This window comes from Heterodontus francisci, chromosome 1 (genome assembly GCF_036365525.1).
Source record: "Heterodontus francisci isolate sHetFra1 chromosome 1, sHetFra1.hap1, whole genome shotgun sequence".
NCBI classification, from domain to species: domain Eukaryota; kingdom Metazoa; phylum Chordata; class Chondrichthyes; order Heterodontiformes; family Heterodontidae; genus Heterodontus; species Heterodontus francisci.
In genome coordinates, this window is record NC_090371.1 from 132,570,139 (window position 1) to 132,597,369 (window position 27,231).

The following is a 27,231-nucleotide window of genomic DNA, read 5'->3' on the forward strand; positions in this document are numbered from 1 at the left end:
TCCTGCCACCTTCAATGTATATGTGCACCTTATGCACATATACACCCAGGTCCCTCTGCTCCTGCACACCCTTTAGAATTGCACCCTTTATTTTATATTGTCTCTCCATGGTCTTCCTGCCAAAATGAATCATTTCACACTTCTCTGCATTAAATTTCATCTGCCACTTCTCCACCCATTCCACCAACCTCTCTGTCCTTTTGGAGTTCTGCACTACCCTCCTCAAAGTTCACAATGTTTCCAAGTTTTGTATCACCTGCAAATTTTGTGCCCTGTACACCAAGGTATATTTCAGGAACAGCAATAGATTTATGATTGACTGCTGAGGTTCCAGAAATGTTATGTTGTCATCACAACCTCCTACAATTTGTGGATAAACAACAGAAAGAATTCCAAGTAGTCAGTTTACTATTGGGTAAAGGAACAGCTCAAAAGTGTGAACAGGATTGAATCTCATTTCCTGAAGTATCTCATCATTGTTTGAGTGCAACATCAGATACAATAAACTTAGATGGCTGTGTAATCCCCAAATGAAATCTCGTTTCTCCTGTACTGTGGTAAATTTCACTTGATGTAGCAGCTTTTTTTTTTGGTATTGTGTTGATAGTGAACTTACACAGGCCACTGATCCAATGATAGTATCTCATTCTTCTTAAATGACTATTATCTTCCCACTACAGAGAGTGAGGAGATGATTATGGTAACAGGTTAGATAGCAATTGCACTGTCCAGCATTTGCCACAATCTTTTCAATATAATGATTTTGAAGAGCTATAAGTGGCAATCTAGGAGAGCAATTCCCTGAGGCTCCCACATGCAAAATAGGATGATATAAATTGGATTGAAGTCTGTCCTGACTTCACTTTCACATGAGAACATTGCCATGAAAATGACATGTGCCCTTTCTGTGTCTTCCTTCTCTATAGCAACATAGACAGGTGTTATGAAAAGTTTTGGGCCTGTCATTCGATATTTTCTCAAGTTCAGCATTACCATATTACCAAGGCTTCTTCGACAGCACCTGCCAAACCTCTGGCCTATACAGCTTAGAAGAACAAGGGCAGTGGGCACATGGGAACACCACCACCACCTGCATGTTCACCTTCAAGTCACTCACCATCCTGACTTGGAAATATATTGCTGTTTCTTATTGTTGCTGGGTCAAAATCCTCCAACTCCCTTCCTAACAGCACTGTGGGTGTGTCTACACCACACAGATGGCAGCAATTCAAGAAGGAGGCTCACCATCACCTTCTCAAGGGCACTTAGCGATGGGCATTAAATGCTGGCCTTGCCAATGGTGCCCATATCCCATGAAAGAATAAATAAAAAAATAGGCTCCCCCACTATGATCAGACGTTTATCTTTACTACATGATATCTACTGATAAAAACATGGGTTTACAGTAGATTTTTTAAAAATGTCATAACATTCCTCATAAAATCGAAAGCACACCACACTATCCCCGTTAGTGGGCTACATTCACTTTATGACTGGTAAATCTCTGGAACTCTGGCACAGTGCATTCAAATGTTCAGTTCATGTTAGCGTTTTGAAAGAAGGTTCTCTCCCACTGTCAATTTTCCATTTTAAGGGCTTGATTTTCAATCTGGGGATGGGAACCCGATGCCCAGATAATTTCTGTGCCCTGTCTGCGTCGCTCCAGCGACTTTATCCTCATATGCAGATGCCCTTATTGGGCCGGAGGCAAGCTCAGAGCCCAATTAGTAGTGTTGAGCTCTGTCAGGAGGCGGGAGCTGCCTGTTAAACAAGACTTTCAAAGGCAGACGGCAGACATAACGGGGCCTGCAGTTGCCTTGCAGAATAGAAGGTGCAGAACTTCAGAATGCCATTAGCCTCATGGCACAGAGAAGTGGCCAAACAGCTAACTAAAAAGTGGTAAACCTCATCTAAGACAAAAACCCTTAGTGCCAAAACTTTTTCATTAGAGAAAACATTGCTTGATGGATTCCCGCATTAGACCCGACAGTTCTGCACAAATGTACACCAGACTGTTCGGGTTTGGTGATGGGCAATTTGAAAATCACCTTCTGGCCCTCTCCAGCCCATTCACAAGGTTCTCAAAGAGTTTAATGGGCAGTAAATTGGAGTTGGGTGGGTTCCCAGCTCTCCTGAAACCACTGCCCGCCGTCCAGGAACACTATTTTCAAAGTGCACTCACTCCGTTCCTGCCCCCACAGGTGATTGAAAATTCTGGCCTAGGTTTCTGCAGAATGAGCTTTGCTACAACTAGGTAGGATTGCAAAGCCTTTAGCTCTGACCCTCCCATCTCTCTGTCCTTACAGATTGGTCAATCAAGCTGGCAATTATCCCAGCTATTGTCTTTCTTGGTATGGGCTCCTGACAGCTGAGTTGCTAGTCTCATATGAAAAAACTATTCCAATTATGAATATTACTGGGATGTCTTAATAGACCCTATTGGGTCAAGTTGATGTGATTTATGTGGAATAAGTACATTTAATTCCTTGTGAACTGAATTTATCTTAATTACAACATATTAATCTAAATTTAACTGAACTCCATCCTAGACCAAGTATTCTGAGTGTACATGATCTTTGCTGGGTCAAAATTCTGGAACTCCATGCCTAACAGAGTTGTGGTAGCATCTTCACCACACAGATACCAGTGACCCAAAGAGAAGGCCTATCACCATCTTCTCTTGGGCACCTGGGGATGGGCATAAATGCTGGCATTGCCAATGAAGCCTACACCCTGGGAATGAATTCTCTAAGTAGCAGGATCAGTATGAATCTTTGTCAACTTCATTTGAATTGCTTATTTACAACATTTGGATCCCTGATTGAGATTCATTCTGATCTTCATCTGCACTGGTGGATGGTGTGCATGAATTGTGTGACGGTGTTTCCTCAGCCAGCATCACCTTCTCTGAGGACTCCTTAGCTTCCTCCTGCTCCAGCTCCTTTGTCATGTTTGAAGGGCCTGTGGAAGATGAATGATATGAATTAGAACTGACATGTGAAAAGGGTTCAAAGTTATTATTGTGCAGATGTCCATATTTTACTTAGTGCTGACAGTAATAAAACATAAGTGATTGATTGATTGTCAGGTGACAGTGTGATATCTAGTTACATCACCAGGTATCTGGGAGACCCCCATCTCTCACTAGAATCATAGAATCACAAAATGGCTTACAGCACAGAAGGACGCCATTCAGCCTGTCGAGTCCGTGCCAGCTCTCTGCAAGAGCAATTCAGTTGGTCCCACTCTCCCACCCTTCTCCTGTAGCAAAGCAAATTTTTTCTCTTCAGATGTTTATCCAAATTCCCTTTTAAAAACCACCACCCTCTCAGGCAGTGCATTCCAGCTCATAACCACTCGCTGCATAAAATAGTTCTTCCTCATGTTGCCATTAGTTCTTTTGCTATTTACCCTATATTAGTGTCCTCTGATTCTTGGCCCTTTCACTGATGGGAACAATTTCTCTCTATCTACCCTGCCTCGATCCCTCATGATTTTGAACATGTCTATCAAATCTCCTCTCAACCTTTTCTTCTCAAAAGGAAAACAACCCCAGCTTCTCCAAACTATCCACATAACTAAAGTCCCTCATCCCTGAGCCATTCTCGTAAATCTTTTCTGCACTCTCTCTAGAGCCTTCACATCCTTCCTAAAGTGCAGTGCCCAGAATTGGACACAATACTCCCGTTAAGGCTGATCCAGTGTTTTATAAAGGTTCATCATGACTTCCTTGCTTTTGTACTCTAATGCTTCTGTTTATAAAGCCCAGGATCCCATATGCCTTGTTAACCACTTTCTCAACCTGCCCTGCCACTTTCAGCAATTCACTTCACACTTCTCTGCATTAAATTTCATCTGCCACATGTCCACCCATTCCATCAGCATATCTTTAGGTCCTCTTGAAGTCTATCACTATCCCCCTCATTGTTCACATTTCCAATGGCCGTGCACTCTGTCACCCTGCAAATCTCCATGGCCGTCTCCTCTGCAGCAGTCAGAGTGGCTGTCACTGGAAGGTCACCCCAGTTCCCTGTATCTCCCAGGAGTTCTGTGCTCCCTTCTCCTGCAAGGTGATCAAGAAGAGAGTTATGTGTGAGAAATGGATTGTGTGGAGAAGATGGAATGATAACATTTGTGGAGAGTGATTATGAGGGATGGGTGTGAAATGGCACTAAGGTAAGGGTTATTGGGAGTGTTGGCTATTCAGATGGGGATGTGACGAGGGGCCTCAAGGGAGGGAAATGAGTGGAGTTGCAAGGTGTGTTGGTCTGAGGAGTGCTGTGCAGGAGAATGCTGGGGAATTCAGAGGGTGTAAGTTTGCACCAGAAAGTGGGAACCAATCATCTTTCCGACCCCCATGAGGTCATTGAATCCCTTGTGACTCTAAATCCAGGTACTAGGGACCACACACCTGCTCCTCAATGCAAGCAGAATCTGATCACCTTAGAAGATTCTCAGGCGTCAGGATCATATGTAGGTCCCCACCCAATTTGGGACGGCGGACAGATTCCGCAAGCGGGAGGGATGATTGGAGCATGCAAGAATGTGGGTGGCCAGCTGCCCCACCGAGAGAGGCACCCCCTGAACACTTCAAAATAAGTATACAACAGCTGTCAGACAGTCATTGTGGAGTGAGAACCCCTCCACAGCTATGGCCCTCTGGCACCCCTGGTTCCAGTGGGGGAAGGGATTAAATGAGGCCTTGCTGGTCTCTGGCCAGTCTTTGTGAGGCTGCGTCCAGGGACCTGTCAGGCTTTGGCCTCAGCAGGGGGCCGATCCGCTGCTGGTAAGATCTTGGTGGCATCACTAATTTGACCCTAAGTGGGCTCTGAATTGTTTATAATTAGCTACCCGCCCCTGCCGGGTGGGTAGCTGGTATCAGTCAAACCCCGTCTCCAGCAAGAGTGCTCGGAGGCGGGAACGTATCGGGTTATCTACCCAATGCACAACTTTCAGAATTTCCCGCCCTCCCGCCTTCAAAGCAGTCTCCACGAGGCTGATAAGACTCTGCCCTGCATCTGCCACTTCCAGTCATGCCTGTTTGGCTTGAGAGGCCTACCACTTCCTCTCATCCACAGGGAACAATACTTCTCTATCGATTTCTGTCTTGAATATACTCAATGACTGAGCCTCCACAGCCCTCTGGGGTAGAGAATTCCAAAGATTCACCATCTTCTGAGTCTAGAAATTCCTCCTCATCTCAGCCTTAAATGGCCTACCCCTTATTCTGAGACTGTGTCCATTGTTCTAGACTCACCACCCAAGGGAAACATCCTATCTACATCTACCCTGTCATGCCCTGTAAGAATTTTGTAAGTTTCAACGAGATCACATCTTATTCTTCGAAACTCAGTAGAATACAGGCCCAGTTTCCTCAATCTCTCCTCATAAGACAATCCCGTCATCCCAGAGATTAGTCTGGTGAAGTTCCATTGTACTCCCTCTATGGCAAGTATATCTTCCTTAGATAAGGAGACCAGAACTGTATACAATACTCCAGGTGCAGTATCACCAAGGCTTTATACAATTTCTGCAAGATATCTTTACTCCTGTACTCAAATCCCCTTGCAATGAAGGCCAACATACTATTTGCCTTCCTAATTGATTGTTGCACCTGCATGCGAGCTTTTAGTGACTCATAAACAAGGACACCCAGGTCCCTTTGGACACCAACACTTCCCAACCTCTCATCATTTAAGAAATATTCTTTCTGTATTTTCTACCAAAGTGGATAACTTCACACTTATTCACATTATATTCCATGTGCCATGTTCTTGCCCATTCACCTAGCCTGTCCAAGTCTGCTTGAAGCCTCCTTGCATCTTCCTCACAACTTACATTCCCACCGAGTTTTGCATCATCAGCCAAATTTGGAAATATTATAATTGGTCCCCACATCCACATCATCTATATAGATTGTGAACAGCTGTGGCCCTAGCACTGATCCTTCCGGTAGCCCACTAGTAACAGTCTGCCATCCTGTGAATGACCCATTTATTCTTACACTCTGCTTTCTGTCTGTTAACCAATTCTCAATCCATACTAGTAAATTACTTCCAATCCCATGTGCTCTAATTTTGTTTACTAACCTTCCATGTGGGACCTTATCAAAAGCCTTCTGAAAATCCAAATACACCACATCGACTGGTTCTCTTTTATCTATGCTACAAGTAATATCCTCAAAAAACTCCAACAGGTTTGTCAAAAATGATTTCCCTCTCATAAATCCATGTTGACTCTGCCCAATTTTGCCATTATTTTCTAAGTGTCCATTTATCACATCCATTGAAATAGATTCTACCATTTTCCCAACGACTGACATCAAACTCACAGGTCTGTAGTTCTCCATTCTCCCTCTCCCGCTCCCTCCTTTCTTAAATAGTGGAGTTACATTTGCTCTTTTCCAGTCTGCAGGAACCTTTCCAGACTCTATATAATTTTGAAAGATAACCACCAATGCATACACTATCTCTATAGCCACCTCCTTCAACACTCTGAAATATAGCTCATCTGGTCCAAGGGATTTACCAACGTTCAATCTAGTTAACTTTTCAAGTACTACCTCTTTATTAATACTAATTTCTTTCAGTTCCTCATTTTCACAAGTCCCATGATTGCCCACCATTTCTGGGAGATTTTCTGAATCTTCTTCTGGGAAGACACACAAAATAATTGTTTAGTTTCTCCGCCATTTCCCAGTTCTCCACTATAAATTCTCCTGTCTCCACCTGTAGTGGGCCCACATTTATCCTAGCTAATCTTTTCCTTTTCACATACCTAAAGATGCTTTTACAGTCCGCCTTTATGTTTCTCATTAACTTGCATTGACGTTCTCTTTTCCCTTTCTTTATCAACTTCTTGGTCATCCTTTGCTGGGTTCTAAATTTCTCCCAATCCTCAGACTTACCACTTTTTCTGGTATCCTTATAAGCCACTTCATCTGATCTAATGCAATCTTTAACTTCTTTTGTTAGCCATGGTTGATTCACCTTTCCCCTTGGGTGTTTGTGCCTTAGAGGAATATATAGCTGTTGTAGATCATGTAGTACTTCTTTAAATATTAACCATTGCCTGTCTACTATCAAATCTTTTAGTGTATTTTCCCAATCCACCATAGCCAACTTGCCCCTCATATTTTCATAGTTTCCCTTGTTCAGATTTAAAAACCTAGTTTCAGAAGGAACGGTAGCACATTCAAATTTAATGTGAAATTCTATCATATTGTGATCATTATTTACTAACGGCTCCTTTACAGAAAGGTTATTTATTAGCCCTTTCTCATTACATGATACTAAATCTAACATAGCACAAATCATAGTTGGTTCTTCAACGTACTGCTGCAGAAACCCATCTCGTACACACTTCAGGAATTCATCCTCCACAGCATTAGTACTGGGTTTACCCAGTCTAGATGTAAATTGAAGTTGCCCATTATTACTGTATTACCCACGTTACATGTAACTCTAATTTCCTGATTTATACTGTGTCCAACACTATCACTACTGTTTGGTGACTGATAAACAACTCCCACCAATATTTGCTGCCCCTTGCTGTTTGTTAGCTCCACCCAAACTCATTCTACAACTTGACCCTTCGATCTAAGATCCTCTCTCACTAATGTACAGATCTCATCCTTTATTAAGAAACTACCCCACCTCCTTTTCCTTTTTGCCTATCCTTCCTAAATGATGAATATCCTTGGATATTCAGTTCCCAATCTTGGTCACCCTCTAGCCACGTCTCTGTAATGGCAATTAAATCAGACCCATTTACCTCAATTTGTGCCTTCAAATTATCAACCTTATTGCGAATGCTGTGTGCATTCAGATAGAGTGCCTTTAATTCCGCCTTTGCTTCATCTGTCTTCTAATTTTGCCTACTACTTTTCTACTTGTTGTTACCAGTTTTGCTTCCCTTCAATCTGAGTGCTCTCTCAGGTTCCCATCCCCCTGCTAAAATAGTTTAAACCATCCCCAACAACAGTAGCTAATCTCTCTGCAAGGATATTAGTCCCAGTCCTGCTAAGATGCAACACATCCATCTTGTATAGGTCCCATTTGCCCCAGGACTAGTCCCAATGCCTCAGAAATCTGATGGCCTCCCTGCTACGCCAGTTCTCCAGCCATGTGTTTAATTGTTCAATCCACCTATGCTCACTAGCACATGGGACTGGAAGTAATCCTGAGATTACTGCTTTTGAGGTCCTGTTTTTTAATCTCCTTCCTAGCTCCCTAAAATCTGCTTTCAGGACCTCATCCCCCTTCCTACCTATGTTGTTGGTACCAAAAAAGATTAAATTGTCTGTCTAAGCAATCTCCCTGCAGACAGCCTGTACTACACTCGTAGAGAGCCTCCTACCTTCATTACTCATCAGAGATCTCTTCCAGTCCTCATTTTTCCCAGCTGCACCTCCATGGGCACATTAAAAAATCTGGGGGCCTTTCTAGCACTTGGCATCCCTGAAATTGCTGCTCATCCTACTATCTTGCTGATAAGTTAGTGTTGTGCTTTTAATGGCTGCAGCAGAAGTGTGTTTCCCTTCCCCTGGTTATAGTACGCCAATGAAACCACCCTCCATGGCTAATGAGGATCCTGGGGGGAAATTGTGGTGAATTAACAGTGGTTTTACATTTCCTGATGTTAGGATCATGCCACAGCAAACCTGCCTTGGAAGGAATATCTATGCCAGCATATTAATCCATCAATGTGTCATCATACTCTTGCAGTTTCTGAAAGTAAAGCAATCATCTCATTTTCATGTTGTCATATCAGAACATGTGCTACAATATGCCACAAGTTTATTATCTTGACATTGTGCAGCCATTCTTTCAAAATATTCCAGTATTTGCTGATCTGTGCAATCTGCATGACAGAGTTTTTCATTCAGCAGAGTGATTCAATTTTTCTTCCTTCCTTTCTCTTTATATAAATATTGTTATGACTGAGGCGTGAGGAGTGCACTGTTATTTCAGTCCCACTTCTCCACAGGTCACACATATGTAAAATTTCCAACTTACTAATACAGGCAATTGGATACACTATTTTTCCCAGAATAGAACATACTAACCAGTTTTCTTTACTGAACGACAAAATTATCAGTTTATTATAAAACAAGTCTTAACTAGTAATGAAGTAAAACATAAATTACAATTTTTCAAGTCCCAACATTAAATTTTTGAGTCCTTTTTTTTTACTTTAGCGTCTCACACTCATGCACACACACATATATGTATACCAGTTAACCAAACAAAAAGGGATTTTGGATCAGAGCTCTGTTACAGACAAAAAAAACACCCAGGCAGATCACTTGCCCTCCTCTGAAGAAAACAGCAGATGAGACATGCTGCACCAAAACTGGCACACAGTCCAGCTTCCGAGCACATGCAGACAGGCCACCGAGATCCACCTAAAACAGTTCTCTTCAGGCAGTGCTGAGAAGCAGGCCCTCCTGCTCCTCTGAGACAGGAGACAAGGTGAATCAACACAGTGGACTTCACAGGGTCTTTTATGGAATTGCTGGAAAGCGAGTTGGGTTGTAGTCTTTTCTCCTTCCTTGATACTTCTACAGACTTGATTTTATCTCCTTCCAGAAGGTAAAACGCACACACACACACTGGCCAACAACCAAAAAGCTTGTCAATTTTTTGCCCTTCCAGGTGTTCTGCTGCTACTGGGGGCTTGTCCAATCAAAGGAGTGCATGTCACTTCTTTGCCTCTGTTAGCAGGGTTTCTGTTCAAAGCCTAACCTGAGCCATGTGACAACCAGCAACACTGTTCCAATCTGGCTCCCTCAGTGTCCTCTTGATGGTTTTTTTTTAAAAAAAAACTGGTCCAACATTTATTCAGCTTAACCATAAATTCCTTTAAAAAAATATTTTTAACAAAGAACAGAATCACTTCCATAACAATATATTATGTATTTTATTCTGAAGTAATTATGTTTTGGATTCCAAATTTTATTCCTTTTTTATTACTGGGGTGTTATGCGATGAAATATACAACGCATTACTATATTGTTATGAAATATAGTTCATATCCCAAGATGTGGCTTACAGAAAAATGTAGGAAAAATTCTTTCCTTCACGTAATTGTTTCACTGCTTGTCACCCAGTGTCAAATTCTTTCTGTGTCTCTTTCTATTTACCTATCATTTATTGTTTTTTTTTTCTCTCTTTATTCTTTTCAAACACATTTCTATATCTGGAAGTTTGTCTCTTTATTATCTCTCCTGGTCTCTTGTCTCATTTATATGCTTCTCAGATAGCTTCTCCATTTCTGTAACTCTTTATATTTTTTCTTCATTTTGATGTTTGATAAAAAGATTGCAAAGATAAATTTAAAAGAAAATGCCAATCAGCCTCTCTTACTCCTCTTTATACAGAACATTATGATTAAATTCTCTTGTGAATGGCTCCAGAGTTTTGCTTCTTATATGCTATCATTCCATGTATTGATCATTCTTTATGTGAAGAAGTGCTTCCAGACCTCAGGCCTGGCCTCACCTTTTACTAATTAATAGTCTTATAACCCCTGATGTCTGGATCTGCATAGATCTGCTGTTGGGCAGGTAAGAGAGGCTGAGAAGTAGTGAGGTTAAGGCTATGGCCCTGGAGGTTTTTTATTTATTTATTCATTCATGGAATGTGAACGTCGCTGGCAAGGCCAACATTTATTGCCCTTCTGGAGGTGGTGGTGAGCCACATTCTTGAACTGCTGCAGTCCATGTGGTGTAGGTACACCCACAAGAAGTTCCAGGATTTTGATCCGGTAACAGTGAAGGAGCGGCGATATAGTTCCAAGTCAGGATGGTGTGTGACTTGGAGGGGATCTTGCAGGTAGTGGTGTTCCCATGCGTCATCTGCCCTTGTTTTTAGGTGGTAGAGGTCGCTGGTTTGCCTGGCACTTATGTGATGCAAATGTTACTTGCCACTTATCAGCCCAAGCCAGAATGTTGTCCAGGTCTTGTTACGTGCATACATGGACAATTAGGGATGGGCAACAAATGCTGGCCTTACCAGCAAAGCGCATATCCCATGAACAAATAAACAGAAAAACATGGACTGCTTGCTTCAGTATCTGCGGAGTTGCGAATGGTATTGAAACTGTGCAATCATCGAATATCCCCATTTCTGACCTTATGTTGGGGGGAAGGTTATTGATGAAGAAGCTGAAGATGGTTGGGCCTAGGACACTACCCTGAGGAACTCCTGCAGCGATGTCCTGGGACTGAGATGATTAGTCTCCCAACAGCCACAACCACCTTCCTTTGTACTAGGTATGACTCCAACCAATGGAGAGTTATCCTCCAATTCCCATTGATTACAATTTTGCTAGGGCTCCTTGATGCCACACTTGCTCAAATGCTGCCTTGAATTTAAGGACAGTCACTCCCACCCTTGAATTCATCTCTTTCGCCAAGGCTGTAATGAAGTCTGGAGCTGGGTGGCCCTGGTGGAACCCAAACTGGGCATCCATAGCAGGTTGTTTCTGTCTAGGTGCAGCTTGATAGAACTGTCGATGACACCTTCCATCACTTTGCTTATGATTAAGAGTAGACTGATGGGGCAGTCATTGGCTGGATTGGATTTGTCCTGATTTTATGGACAGGACATACCTGGTCTATTTTCCACATCGGGTAGATGCCCATGTTGTAGCTGTACGGGAACAGCTTAGGTAGGAGCGCCGCGAGTTCTGGAGCACAAGTCTTCAGTGCTACAGCTGAGATGTTGTCAGTGCCCATAGCCTTTGCAGTATCCAGTGCAATAGTAAAATCACTGCTTCAATAAATGAATGGATAGCCATATCAGGTGTTGGTGCTTTTCCAGATTTACTTCTGATGACTGTTAACTTTATAATGAGCACAAGTAACTCCAGAGTATTCAGTACAGACTAACACCCAAGTCCAATATTTTCTCTCTTCAATAGCTTCGGAGTGTTTCCTGCATTTTCTGTTTTTATTTCAAAAATCTCAATGATAGTTACTACCCAGAAAGCCACAAAAGACCTGGTCTACTACCACCCATATTAACATAATAAACACAGTCTGCTGATAACCAAATGCTGTCCACTTTACTACAGTACAGCAGAGAGTAGGATTTAGTCCAGGAGTAAATTTTTGTAGAACAAAAATGGCAATGTCCGAACTGTCACAGGTTGCAAACTTAAGAGGAACAAGCTTACAGCCCAGGAAATATTGACAGGAAAGCCAAGCTAAATATACTGACCTATAAAACTAGCAAAAGGTGATCAATAATTTCAAAAAAAGCTGTCACAGCTCCCACAACAATGTGACAAATCAAGAGTGGCTTTGACATGTGGAAACAAGAACCTGCATGGGCTTTGCAGAAACCTAGTGCTGTGTTTCCAAGGAGCTTACTGACATGCTCCACCTGCAAATTTTAAATTGTTATATTAAATGTTAATATTAATATTTATATATTTCACTATTGATAGTTTTTATAATCTTATAAAAGAGGGAAAAGTTGACATTTGGATTTTCAGCAAACTAAGCAAACCATCACTTATCCAAAATTACCTCAACATTCATTATGCCCCATTTAGCATCCCACTACCCTAATTCACAAAAGTAATCTACCCCCCTCTGGATCTAGTGCCCTCTGTAAATATGGTGTTGACAGTAAAGCTTCTCTACTGTTGTCTTCAAATACTACATGGTGTTTGGCACATTCTTTAATGTTTATATCAAATGTTGGCCCTTTTAAATGTGGGCCCTGTGGGATCCAATTCCTAGGGCTCTTTAGCTGAAAAAGGACCTGAACTGACCTGGCCTGTGCTTGAAGTGGGGTAAGTTATAAATGAAACAAAAACAAAAAGTGTTGGAAATACTCAGCAGGTCTGGCAGCAACTGTGGAGAGAGAAGCAAAGTTAACGTTTCAGGTCTGTGACCTTTCATCGGAACTGGCAAAGGTTAGAAAATAATTAGGTTTTAAGCAAGTGAAGGGGAGTGGGATGGGAGAGAGAACAAAGTGGAAGGTATTTGATAGGGCAGGAGAGATTAAAAAACAAAGCTGTCCTGGGACAAAGGCAAAGCGTGTGTTAATGCTTGTTGGGAAAGACAAAGCATTAGTCCAGATAAACTGTTAATCGCAGAATAATGAGCAGCTCTTACATGAAAATTAGACACATGGTTAAAAAATAAAATATTATAAAAAGGCCAGTCGTGCTCTGAAGTTATTGAATTCAACGTTTAGTCCGCAGGGCAGTAGAGTGCCTAATCGAAAGATCAGGTGCTGCTCCTCAAGCTTGCGTTGATATTCACTGGAACACTGGAGCAAGGCAAAGACAGAATTGTTGGCATGAGAGCACGGGGGGTATTGAAATGGCAAGCGACCGGAAGCTCGGGGTCATGCTATTAGACTGAGTGGAGGTGTCCAGCAAAGCGGTCACCCAATCTGCGTTTGGTCTCCCCAGTGTAGAGGAGACTGCATTGTGAGCAGTGAATAAAGTATACTAAATTGAAAGAAGTACAAGTAAATCACTGCTTCACCTGAAAGGAGTGTTTGGGGCCTTGGATAGTGAGGATTGAGGAGGTAAATGGGCAGGTATTACACCTCCTGTGATTGCATGGGAAGGTGCCGTGGGAAGGGGACGAGGTGTCATGGGTAATGGAGGAGTGGACCAGGGTGTCACGAAGGGAACGATTCCTTTGGAATGGTGACAGGGGAAGGGAGGGGAAGATGTGTTTGGTGGTGGCATCATGCTGGAGGTGGCGGAAATGGCGGCGGATGATCCCCTGGATGTGGAAGCTGGTGGGGTGGAATGTGAGGACAAGGGGAACCCTGTCGCGGTTCTGGGAGGGAGGGGAAGGGGTGAGGGCAGAAGTGCAGGAAATGGGCCGGACACGGTTGAAGGCCCAGCCAACAATAGTAGGGGGAATCCTCGGTTGAGAGAAAAGGAAGACAGATCAAAAGCGCTGTGTGGAAGGTTGCATCATCAGAGCAGATGCATTGGAGACAGAGAAACTGGGAGAATGGAATGGAGTCCTTACAGGAGGCAGTGTGTGAGGACGTGTATTCGAGGAAGCTGTGGGAGTCGGTGGGCTTATAATTAATATTAGTGGCCAGCCTATCCCCAGAGATGGAGGCAGATGGAGCCGAGGAAGGGAAGGGAAGTGTTGGAGATGGACCATGTAAAGGTGAGAGAAGAGTGGAAATTGGAAACAAAGTTGATAAAGTTTTCCAGTTTGGGGTGGGAGCAGGAAATGGAACTGATACAGTCATCAATGTATCAGAAAAAGAGTTGGGGAAGGTGGCCTGAGTAGGACTGGAACATGGAATGTTCGACATATCCCACAAAAAGACAGGCATAACTGGGACCCATGCGGGTACCCATAGCAACACCATTCACTTGACGGAAGTGAGTGGAGTTGAAGGAGAAGTTGTTCAGTGTAAGAACAAGTTCAGGCAGGCGGAGGAGGATGGTGTTGGATGGGGACTGGTTGGGCATCTGTTCAAGGAAGAAGCTGAGAGCCCTCAAACCGTCCTGGTGGGGGATGGAGGTGTAAGGCCCCAAACATTCCTTTCAGTTGAAGCAATGATTTACTTGTACTTCTTTCAATTTAGTATACTGTATTCGCTGCTCACAATGCAGTCTCCTGTACATTGGGGAGACCAAACGCAGATTGGGTGACCGCTTTGCTGAACACCTCCACTCTGTCCAAAAGCATGACCCCGAGCTTCTGGTCGCTTGCCATTTCAATACCACCCCCCCTTTCCCACCCCCCGTGCTCTCATGCCAACATTTCTGTCTTTGGCCTTCTCCAGTGTTCCAGTGAATATCAACGCAAGCTTGAGGAGCAGCACCTGATCTTTTGATTAGGCACTCTACAGCCCTGTGGACTAAATGTTGAGTTCAATAGCTTCAGAGCACGACTGGCCTTTTTTTAACATTTTATTTTTTAACCATGTGCCTAATTTTCATGTAGTGAGAGCTGCTCATTATTCTGCTATTAACTGTCTCACTGGACTAATGCTTTGTATTTCACCACAAGCATTAACATACGCTTTGTCTTTGTCCCAGGACAGCTTTGTTATTTAATCTCTCCTGCCCTATCAAACACCTTCCCTTTTGTTCTCTGCCCCACTCCCTGCCCTTCCCTTGATTAAAACCTAATTATTTTCTAACCTTTGCCAGTTCTGATGAAAGGTTACAGACCTGAAACTTTAACTTTGCTTCACTCTTCACAGATAGAAACGTAGAAACATAGAAAATAGGAGCAGGAGTAGGCCATTCGGCCCTTCGAGCCTGCTCCGCCATTCATTATGATCATGGCTTTTCATCCAACTCAGTAACCTGTTCCCGCTTTCGCCCCATATACTTTGATCCCTTTTGTCCCAAGACTATATCTAACTCCTTCTTGAAAACATACAATGTTTTGGCCTCAACTGCTTTCTCTGGTAGCAAATACCACAGGCTCACCACTCTGGGTGCAGAAATTTCTCCTCATCTCTGTATCCTTAGTCTATGACCTCTGGGTCTGGACTCCCCCACCATCTGGAACATCCTCCCGGCATCTACCCTGTCAAGGCCTGTTAGAATGTTATACCTTTCTATGAGATCCCCCCCTCACTCTCCTGAACTCCTGCGAATATAATCCTAACCGACTCAATCTCTCCTCATACGTCAGTCCCGCCATCCCAGGAATCAGTCTGGTAAACCTTCACTGCACTCCCTCTATAGCAAGAACATCCTTCCTCAGATAAGGAGACCAAAACTGAACAGAATATTCCAGGTGTGGCCCCACCAAGGCCCTGTATAATTGCAGCAAGACATCTCTGCTCCTGTACTCGAATCCTCTCGCTATGAAGGCCAACATACTATTTGCCTTTTTTACCGCCTGTTGCACCTGCATGCTTACCTTCAGCGACTGTGTACAAGAACATTCAGGTCTCGTTGCATATTCCCCTCTCTCAGTTTATAGCCATTCAGATAATAATTTGCCTTCCTGTTTTGCCACCAAAATGGCTAACCTCACATTTATCCACATTATACTGCATCTGCCATGCATTAACCCACTCACTCAACTTGTCCAAATCACTCTGAAGCCTCTCTGCATCTGTCTCACAACTCACCCTCCCACCCAGTTTTGTGTCATCTGCAAATTTGGAGATATTACATTTAGTTCCCTCATCTAAATCATTAATATATATTGTGAATAGCTGGGGTCCTAGCACCGATCCCTGTGGTACACCACTAGTCACTGCCTGCCATTGAGAAAAAGACCCCTTAATTCCTACTCTTTGTTTCCTGCCTGCCAACCAATTTTCTATCCATCGCAATACACGACCCCCAATCCCATGCGCTTTAATTTTACACGCTAACCTCTTATGTGGGACTTTGTCGAAAGTCTTCTGAAAGTCCAAATAAACCACATCCACTGGCTCCCCCTCATCAACTTTACTAATTACATCCTCAAAGAATCCTTGTAGATTTGTCAAGCATGATTTCCCTTTCATCAATCCATGCCGATTCTGCCCGATTCTACCACTGTTCTCCAAGTGCTCTGCTATAAAATCTTTGATAACGGACTCTAGAATTTTCCCCATTACCGACGTCAGGCTGACTGATCTATAATTCCCTGTTTTCTCTCTACCTCCCTTTTTAAATAGTGGGGTTACATTAGCTACCCTCCAATCTGTAGGAACTGTTCCAGTCTATAGAATCTTGACAGATGCTGCCAGACCTACTGCATATTTCAGTACTTTTTGTTTTTGTTTCAGATTTTCAGCATATGCAGTCTTTGCTTTTTATTTATGTAGCTGGTGAGTTCAGTTTCTGGTCAATGGTAACCCCCAGGATGTTGATAGTGGGGGATTCAGCGATCGTAATGCCATTGAATGTCAAGGGGGGATGGTTAGATGTTCTCTTGTTTGAGATGGTCTGGCACTTGTGTAGCACAAATATTACTTGCCACTTATCAGTTGTTGTCCAGATCTTGCTGCCTATGTAGACAGGCTACTTCAGTATCTGAGGAATCACAAATGGTACTGGACATTGTGCAATCATCAGCGAACATCCCCACTTCTGACCTTGTGAATGAAGGAAGGTCATTGATGTAGCAGCTGAAGATGGTTGGGCCTAGGACACTACCCTGAGAAACTCCTGCAGTGATATCCTGGGACTGAAATAATTGACCTCCAACAACCACAACCATCTTCCTTTGCGATAGGTATGACTCCAACCAGTACAACATTTTCTCCCTGATTCCCATTGACTTCAGTTTTGCACGGGCACATTGATGCCATACTCAGTCAAATGCTGTCTTGATGACAAGGGCTGTCACTCTCACTTCACTTCTTGAATTCAGCTCTTTTGCCCATGTTTGGACTAAGGCTATAATGAGATCAGGAGCTGAGTGGCCCTGGCGGAACCCAAACTGAGCGTCAGTGAACAGATTATTGCTGAGCAAGTGTCACTTGATAGCACTGTCGACAACCCTTTCGATTACTTTGCTGATGATCAAGTGTAGACTGATAGGGCGGTAATTGGTCAGGTTGGATTTGTCCTGCTTTTTGTGGACAGGTCATACCTGGACAATTTTCCGCATTACCGGATAGATGCCAGTGCTGTAGCTGTACTAGAACAGCTTGGCTAGGGGCGCGGCAAGTTCTGGAGCACAAGTCATCAGTACTATTGCTGGAATGTTGTCAGGGCCCATAGCCTTTGCAGTATCCAGTGCCTTCAGCCATTTCTTGATATCACGTGGAGTGAATTGGATTCGCTGAAGAGTGGCATCTATGATTCTGGGGACTTCAGGAGGAGGCTGAGATGGATCATCAACTCGGCACTTCTGGCTGAACATGGATGCAAATGCTTCAGCCTTGGCTTTTGCACTGATATGCTGGGCTCCCCCATCATTGAGGATGGGAATATTTGTGGAGCCCTCTCTTGTTAGTTGTTTAGTTGGCCACCACCATTCATGACTGGACGTGGCAGGACTGCAGAGTTTAGGTCTGATCTGTTGGTTGTGGGATCGTTTAGCTCTGTCTATGGCATGCTGCTTTCACTGTTTGGCATGCAAATAGTCCTGTGTTGTAGCTTCACCAGGCTAACACCTCATTTTTAGGTGTGCCTGGTGCTATTCTTGGCATGCCCTCCTGCACTCTTCATTGAACCAGGGTTAGTTTCCCGGCTTGATGGTGACGGTAGAGTTGGGGATATGCTGGGCCATGAGGTTACAGATTGTGGTTGAATACAGTTCTGCTGCTGCTGATGGCCCACAGTGCCTCATAGATGCCCAGTTTTGAGTTGCTAGATCTGTTCAAAATCTATCCCATTTAGCATCGCGGTTGCGCCACACAACATGATGATGGGTATCCTCAATGTGAAAATGGGACTTCACCTACACAAGGACTTTGCTTTGTTCACTCCTCCCAATACTGTCATGGACAGATACATCTGCAAGTAAATTGGTGAGGACGAGGTCAAATAAGTTTTTCCTTCTTGTTGGTTCCTTCACCACCTGCCGCAGACCCAGTCTAGCAGCTATGTCCTTTAGGACTCAGCCAGCTCAGTTAGTAGTGCTGTTACCGAGCCACTCTTGGTGATGGACATTGAAGTCCCCCACCAGAGTACCCTCAGTGCTTCTTCCAGTTGGTGTTCAACATGGAGGAGTACTGACTCATCAGCTGAAGGGGAGTGGTAGGTGGTAATCAGCAGGAAGTTTCCTTGCCCATGCTTGACCTGGTGCCATGAGACCTCATGGGGTTGGTAAGCAATGTTGAGGACTCCCAGGGCAAATCCCTCCCGACTGTATACCACTGTGCTGCCACCTCTGCTGGGTCTGTCCTGCTAGTGGGACAGGACATACCCGTGGATGGTGATGGTGGTCTCAGGAACATTGTCTGTAAGGTATGATTCCGTGAGTATGACTATGTCAGGCTATTGCTTGACTAGTTTGTGGGACAGCTTTCCCAATTTTGGCACAAGCCCCCAGATGTCAGTAAGGAGGACTTTGCAGGGTCAACAGGGCTGGGTTTGCCTTTGTCGTTTCCAGTGCCTAGGTCGCTGCCGGGTGGTCCATCTGGTTTCATTCCTTTTATTAAACTTTGTAGTGGTTTGATACAACTGAGTGGCTTGCTAGGCCATTTCAGAGGGCATTTAAGAGTCAACCACATTGCTGTGGGTCTGGCATCACATAGGCCAGATAAGGTGAGGACAGCAGAAAGGACATTAGTGAACGAGATGGGATTTTACAACAATCGACAATGTTTTCAAGGTCACCATTACACTAGCTTTTAATTCCAGAGTAATTTATTGAATTCAAATTTCACCATCTGCCGTGGTGAGATTCGAACTCATGTCCCCAGAGCATGAGCTTACGACTCTGGATTACTAGTCATTACCACTATGCCACTGCCTCCCCCTAAAATCTTCTGTCCCTGGAAATATTCTATTAAATCTCCTCTGTACCCTCTCAAGGACCCTCATATCCATCCTGAAGTGACCAGAACTAGATATAATACTCCAGTTGGGGCCTAACCAGAGCTTTATAAAGGTTCAGCATAACATCCCTGTTTTTGTTCTCAATGCCTCTATTTATGAAGCCCAAGATTCCATATGCTTTACTTCTTTGGCCTCCTTGTCTCGAGAGACAATGGGTAAGCACATAGAGGTGATCAGGGGTTTGTGAAGCAGCACGGGGAGTGGCTATAAAGGCCAATTCTAGCGTGACAGACTCTTCCACAGGCGCTGCAGATAAAATTGGTTGTCGGGGCTGTTACACAGTTGGCTCTCTCCTTGCACTTCTGTCGTTTTTCCTGGCAACAGCTAAGTCTCTTCGACTCGCCACTGTTTAGCCCCGCCTTTATGGCTGTGCGCCAGCTCTGGCAATCACTGGCAACTGACTCCCACGACTTGTGGTCAATGTCACAGGATTTCATGTCACGTTTGCAGACGTTTTTAAAGCGGAGACATGGACGGCCGGTGGGTCTGATACCAGTGGCGAGCTCGCTGTACAATGTGTCCTTAGGGCTCCTGCCATCTGCCATGCGGCTCACATTGCCAAGCCATCTCAAGCGCCGCTGGCTCAGTAGGGTGTATATGCTGGGGATGTTGGCCACCTCGAGGACTTCTGCGTTGGAGATATGGTCCTGCCACCTGATGCCAAGGATTCTCTGGAGGCAGAGAAGATGGAAAGAATTGAGACGTCGCTCTTGGCTGACATACGTTGTCCAGGCCTCGCTGCTGTAGAGCAAGGTACTGAGGCCACAGGCTTGATACACTTGGACTTTTGTGTTCTGTATCAGTGTGCCATTTTCCCACACTCTCTTGGCCAGTCGGGACACCTTTCCCCTGTGCTTGTTGATTTCTGCATCGAGAGACAGGTTACTGGTGATAGTTGACCCTAGGTAGGTGAACTCTTGAACCACTTCCAGAGCATGGTCGCCGATATTGTTGGATGGAGCATTTCTGGCGTCCTGTTCCATGATGTTTGTTTTCTTGAGGCTGATGGTTAGGCCAAATTCGTTGCAGGCAGCCGCAATCCTATCGATGAGTCTCTGCAGACACTCTTCTGTGTGGGATGTTAATGCAGCATCGTCAGCAAAGAGGAGTTCCCTGATATGCACCTTTCGTACTTTGGTCTTCGCTCTAAGACGGGCAAGGTTGAACAACCTGCCATCTGATCTTGTGTGGAGGAAAATTCCTTCTTCTGAAGACTTGGATGCATGTGAGAGCAGCAGGGAGAAGAAGATCCCAAACAGTGTAGGTGCGAGAACACAGCCCTGTTTCATGCCACTCAGGATAGGAAAGGCACCGCTATGCTGAATTGTGCCTTTCATATTGTCATGGAATGAGGTGATGATACTTAGTAGCTTTGGTGGACATCGATCTTTGCTAGTAGTCTGAAAAGACCACGTTTGCTGACGAGGTCAAAGGCTTTGGTGAGATCTATGAAAGCAACGTAGAGGGGCCTCTGTTGTTCGTGGCATTTCTCCTGCAGCTGGCGAAGGAAGAACAGCATGTCAATGGTGGATCTCTCTGCTTGGAAGCCACACTGTGCCTCAGGGTAGACATGCTCAGCCAGCTTCTGGAGTCTGTTTAAAACGACTCGAGTGAAGACTTTCCCCACTATGCTGAGCAGGGAGATTCCACGGTAGTTGTTGCAGTCACCGCGGTCACCTTTGTCCTTATAGAGGGTGATGATATTGGCATCGCGCATGTCCTGTGGTATTGCTCCCTCATCCCAGCACAGGCAAAGCAGTTCATGGAGTGTTGAGAGTATAGCAGGCTTGGCACTCTTGATTATTTCAGGAGTAATGCTGTCCTTCCCAGCGGCTTTTCCACTGGCTAGAGAATCAATGGCATCGCTGAGTTCCGATTTTGTTGGCTGTTCGTCAAGCTCATCCATGACAGGCAGAGACTGGGCTACATTAAGGGCGGTCTCAGTGACAATATTTTCCCTGGAGTACAGTTCTAGGTAGTACTCCACCCAGCGGTCCATTTGCTTGCGTTGGTCAGTGATTGTGTCCCCTGATTTTGACTTGATGCTTTACTAACTACTCTCTTAATATGTCCTGCCACCTTCAAAGATCGATACACATTCAACCACAGGTCCCTGTGTTCCTGCACATTCTTTAGAACTGTGCCATTTAGTCTATATTGCCTTTCCCTGATCCTTCTGCCAAAATGCATCACCTTACACTTGTCAGTATTAAATTCCATCTGCCACCTGTCTGTCCATTCTGCTAGCCTATCTATGTCTTGTTGCAGGCCACCTTCCTCATTGTTTGCCACACCTTGAGGTTTGGTGTCATCAGCAAATTTTGAGATTCTACTCTTTATTCCAAGATCCAAGTCATTTATATATAGCAAAAAAAAAGCAGTGGTCCCAGCACTGACCCTTAGGGAACAACACTGTCAACCGTCCTCCAGTTTGGAAAGCAACCATTTGCTACGACTTGCTGTTTTCTGTCCTTAAGACAATTTTTTTATCCAATTGGACACTGACCATCCTATTCCACAAGTCTCAGTATTCTTAACCAGCCTTTTATGTGGTTCCTTATCAAATGCTTTCTTAAAATCCATATAAACAACATCCACCACATTCCCCTCATCAACCTTCTCAAACAAATCAATTAGATTAGTGAAGCATGATCTGCCTTTTACAAATACATGCTGGCTATCTTTAAGTAACTTGAACCTCTCTAAGTGTCCGTTGATATTTTCCCTGGTTATTGTTTCTAAAACCTTACCCACCATTGCTGTTAAACTAACTGGTCTGTGGTTGCTATGACTGTCCTTCTACCTTTTCTTGAAAAAGGGTGTCTCATTTGCTATGCTCCAATCCTCTGGCACCTCCCCCATATCCAGGGAAGATTGGAAGATTATGGCAAGCTCTTCTGCTATCTCCACCCACACTTCCTTTAGCAACCTGGGATGCAAGCCATCCAGACCAGGTGACTTAACTACCCTAGCATAGCTAGCCTTCTTAGTACCTCCCTCTCTCAATTTTTATCCTATCCATTGCCTCTACTCTCTCTGCCCCTACTGATATTATATTAGCCTCCATTTCCTTAGTGAACACTGATTCAAAGTACTCATTAAGTATGTTAGCCTTGCCCTGCGCCTCTAAGCATATATTACCCTCTCTGTCCCTCAAAGACCCCACTCCTCCTTTTACTTCATCTCCCTTCTCAACGTTTTGCATGTGACCTGGTTCTCATTTGATGAGTTCACCTGACATGAGTCTTCCCCCTTTTTTATTTCATCATCATCTCTATCTCCCTCGTCATCCAAGGAGCCTTGTTCTTGGTTCTCCTACCTTTCACCCTTGTTAGAATGTACCTAGCCTGTACCTGAAGCATCTCTTCCTTAAAGATAACCCATTGTTCTGATGCAGTTCTTCCTGCCAGTCTTTGGTTCCATTCTACCCTGGCTGGATCCCTTCTCATCGTGTTGAAATTAGCCCTCTTCCAATATAAACATTTTACCTTGTTTTGTTCCTTGCTTTTCTGCATTACTAGTCTAAAACTTATGATATGATGATCACTCTTACCCAAGTACTCTGCAACAGACACTTCATTGACTTGGTCCACTTCATTTCCCAGTAGCAGATCCAGCAATGCCTGTCTCCTTTCTAGTTAGCCTGAGAACATACTGATCAAGAAAGTTCTCCTGAACACATTTCAGAAATTCCTCCCCCTCCTTACCCTTTACTCTAAAATTATCACGATTGATATTTGGGTAATTCACGTTCCCTAATATAACCAGCCTATCATTCTTGCACATCTCTGTGATTTCCCTGCAGATTTGCTCCTCTCTCTCTTTCTCTCTCCCACTATTTGGAGGCCTATAGAATGCCCCGAGGACAGTGATCACACACTTTTTGCTCCTCAACTCTAACCAAATAGATTCTGTCCTTGCCCCTTCAAGGACATCCTCCCTTTCCAGACTGCAATGTCTTCCCTAATCAGGATTGCCACCCCACCTCCCTTTTTTCCTACTCTATCCTTTCTGAACACCTTATATCCTTGTATATTAAGCACTCAGTCCTCACCATTTTTCAGCCATATTTCCATTATTGCCACTACATCATATTCCCGTACTGCTATGTGTGCTTTTAGCTCACCAACCTCATTCACCACACTTTGTACCTTTTATAATTATTTTTAAAAAGGAGGTTCTCCCACCATAGCATACCAAGGGGCTGGAAACCATGTAAACTTTCTCAGGCGATGTGCACAAGAGAATGTTTGACATGAAATGTAAATGTACATTGTAAATATAATCTGTAATGTCAAGTGTAGTGAGGCACCTCGTGTACTGTATTCAAAGAAACTGATCTGTTTGGCACTTTATATAATGTCAAATTTGAACTTTTCTGTATTGTACTTTTACAAATTTAATGATTAAATTGTAGTTTTGGAAAGCTAAAAGCTAATAATCATGAGCTTCATTGGATTAAAACAATAAGCCACCATATGTGATAAAATTAATAGGTACAAAGCAGGCTGTCATCTTATTTCAGGGTTTAAATAATGTTAGTAATACACAAGTGGTTTATTATCAGTTGATCATTTCATCACTGATTCACTTGATTAAACCACAACTTTGCAATTTAGTTCCTGTTATCCATTATTCATGCTGTAATTTGTCTAGTTTATATAAGATGCAAAGTCAATTTAACTCCCCCAATAGCTCAGCAAGTTTATCCTGTGTGTGACTGGCTATGTGGACCAGAAAAGATTCATGTTTGGTCTCTGGTCTGTGCTGAGTCAGCTGATTTAAACCAGCGAGGCAGGAGAGAGAGTTCAGTTGTCCTCAGTGCCCTGGGTTAAGTGGAGAAGGAAAATACTATCCAGTATACATTGGATGCCCACATGGTTGGCTGAGGACCGATGCAAATGGATGTCAATTTTATGCAATATGCTGAGGGCAACTCTTTAACATAATCATGCATAGCTCCAGGTACAGATTTGGAGATGTACGTTAATGGAGGAAGTGGAAAATGGAATTTAGCTGAAATTTCAAGGGAAGGAATAGGGTAGCCTTTGGAACCCATTCATTGTCTGAGCCAATGTTGAAGCAAGAAAGGACTAAGAAGCAGGGACAAAAATGAAGGAAAAGGTAACTCTAGGGACAGGGGTGAGTCTGCAGAGAACTAGCTGAAAGACTGGCACCCAATCCCCTGTTTGATAGCTGCTGATGTAGGAATGTTGTATCAGGCTGAACCAGACAGTTGTCAACCTTGGTGACTTATCTGAGCTTCTGACTCCATATCCTCTTCATCACCAAGCCTTCTCCCTCCATAATATTGCCCATTTTCCCTCCTGCCTCCCTCATTGGCTGCTGAAACCTTCATCCATGCATTTGTTACCTCCAGTTTGAACTATTCCAATGCTCTCTTAGCTGGCCTCCCACCTTCCAACCTTTGTAAATTTCAGCTCATCTGAAGCTCTGCTCCATGTATCCTACATCGCACCAGGTCCCGTTCACTCATCACTCCTGTACTCGCTGACCTACATTGCCTACCAGTCCAACAATGCCTTGAAGTTAAAATTCTTATCCTTGTGTTCAAATCCCTCCATGGCTTCATCTTTCCCTATCTCTGTGACCTCCTCCAACCGGCACAGTGGCGCAGTGGTTAGCACCACAGCCTCACAGCTCCAGGGACCCGGGTTCAATTCTGGGTACTACCTGTGCAGAGTTTGCAAGTTCTCCCTGTGACCACGTGGATTTTCACCGGGTGCTCTGGTTTCCTCCCACCGCCAAAGACTTGCAGGTGATAGGTAAATTGGCCATTGTAAATTGCCCCTAATGTAGGTAGGTGGTGGGGAATATGGGATTACTGTAGGGTTAGTATAAATGGGTGGTTCTTGGTCGGCACAGACTTGGTGGGCCGAAGGGCCTGTTTCAGTGCTGTATCTATAAATTAATAAATAAAACCCTACAACCTCCAAGAATTGTGCAGTCCTTCAACTTTGATCACTTATGCATCCCTGATTTCCATCACACCACCATTGGTGGCCATGCCTTCAACTACCTAAGCCTTAGCTTGTGGCACTCTCTCCCTAAATCTCTGCACATCTTCACCTCACTCTTCTCCAGTAAGATTCTTCTTAAAACCTACATCTTTGACCAAGCTTTTGGTCGCATGTCCTAAAATCTCCTTAAGTGGCTCAGTATCACATTTTGTTTGATAGTGTTCCTGTGAAGATGCTATTGAAATGCAAGTTGTTGTTTTTGAGATAGTTGTGAAGAAGGTTGCTCTCTATGCCACTCCAGGGCACCTTCCCAAAAGGTCAGCAAAATGCCAACAATGATGTGGAACTAATTATCAGGTCACACCTGACTGCTACTGTCACTGGAGCTGCTCGACTTCTGCTGCATAGTAGTTACTGGTGCCCTTGTACTCTCTGCTGACACACACACTATGAACACCTTCGTAACGGTAGAGTTAGATGCTTCCTCAGAAGCATCCTCATAACAATATGCTGTAGTTTCAGTGACAGTGTAATTTAGAAAGCATATCAGAGTGATCAATTTCTTGACGGGCAGCGCTCACCAAGATGCCACCATTCATATCTGTAGGCTTTGGCATATCTATCATGAGGAACTGTCTTTATAGTGTACGAGTAATCAAAGACTTAGGACTGAATTTTATCAACCCCTCGATGCCATGGGACGCAACGGGGAGGCTCCGAAAATTGCTAGTGGTAGCGGCTCGCCTCGACCAGTGACACCAAGAAGGCCCCGCCAGATATTAGCGGCGGTGGCAAGTCCTTCATTAAAATATTAAAATGAGGATAATTAACATTCAAATGAACTTACCTGCCGACGGTGGCCGTCCCACGCTGGTTTTACGGCTAACCGGACATGACTCGCACGCCTTCGGAACTCCAACGGAGTTCCAATGCGCGACACTGTTGGGGAGGGGGGAGGCATAAAATTATCAGGCCAGTGGGGAGGGAGTGGGGAAAACACATATTATTAGTTGCAGAGATGGTGGGAAGGGGTTGAGGGTCAAAGGGAACAAATTTCGGGGGGGAGAGTTCGGGATATCAATAAATGTTTTTTCTGGGGGGGAGAGGGCAATTTATATATAGATTACCCATTGTGAGGTGCGAGATGGGATTTAAAATTGAATTAAAATTTTATTTCTATTTCCCGGAGACCGGGACCTTTAAAATTTTAATGTCACTGAAAGGCTTGAAGCCCTTTAAAAATGGCGGAAAAGCCTATGCGGTGACGCCAGAAGCCGTTGCTGGGGACGCGGCGGCCGCCCCCGATGACATATTTAAATGAGCCCCTCCACGTAATATCACGCCGGCTTGGCGGCGGCACTTCCGTGTCGGAAGGCCGCTGCTTTCACAATGTGCCGCCACGCTGATAAAGCCCACTTTAGAGCCCACTTTTCTCATTGGGATACCTTATTAATTCACTAGTTTACCAATGTTAGAAAAGTGCATAGAGAAAATCTTGCTGCAGGGTAGTGTATTTCCATACACCGACAATAGTTGGATATAAATCTTTAAGAGGTAATTTTACAAGTGAGAGAGGGAAGCCTCAGCCAAAGTTTTGAAGTAGGGGAGAACATTGCAGATGCCCTAACTATGATCTTCCAAAGTTCTCTTGACTCGGGAACTGTTCCTTTAGATTGGAAAATTGCCCATGTCACTCTGTTAGTTAAGAAAGGTAAGAGAGGAAAGCCAGTGAATTATAGACTAGTTATCGTAACATCAGTTTTCAGGAAATTGCTTGAGACTGTAA

General features: G+C 44.0%; 1 protein-coding gene across 6 annotated transcripts in view; it reads left to right on the forward strand.

The window, feature by feature from the left end:
- The window catches only part of LOC137384696 (BTB/POZ domain-containing protein KCTD8-like), a 352,009-nt gene that overhangs the window by 290,855 nt on the left and 33,923 nt on the right, over nucleotides 1–27,231 (forward strand). For 2 of the 6 annotated variants that reach the window (XM_068059366.1, XM_068059458.1), the window contains exon 4: nucleotides 7,029–7,045. The exons of the other annotated variants lie outside the window; for them this stretch is intronic. In XM_068059366.1, the coding sequence (XP_067915467.1) occupies nucleotides 7,029–7,045 (17 nt within the window). The remainder of the gene's footprint in view (nucleotides 1–7,028; nucleotides 7,046–27,231) is intronic. 6 annotated transcript variants of the gene reach the window in all.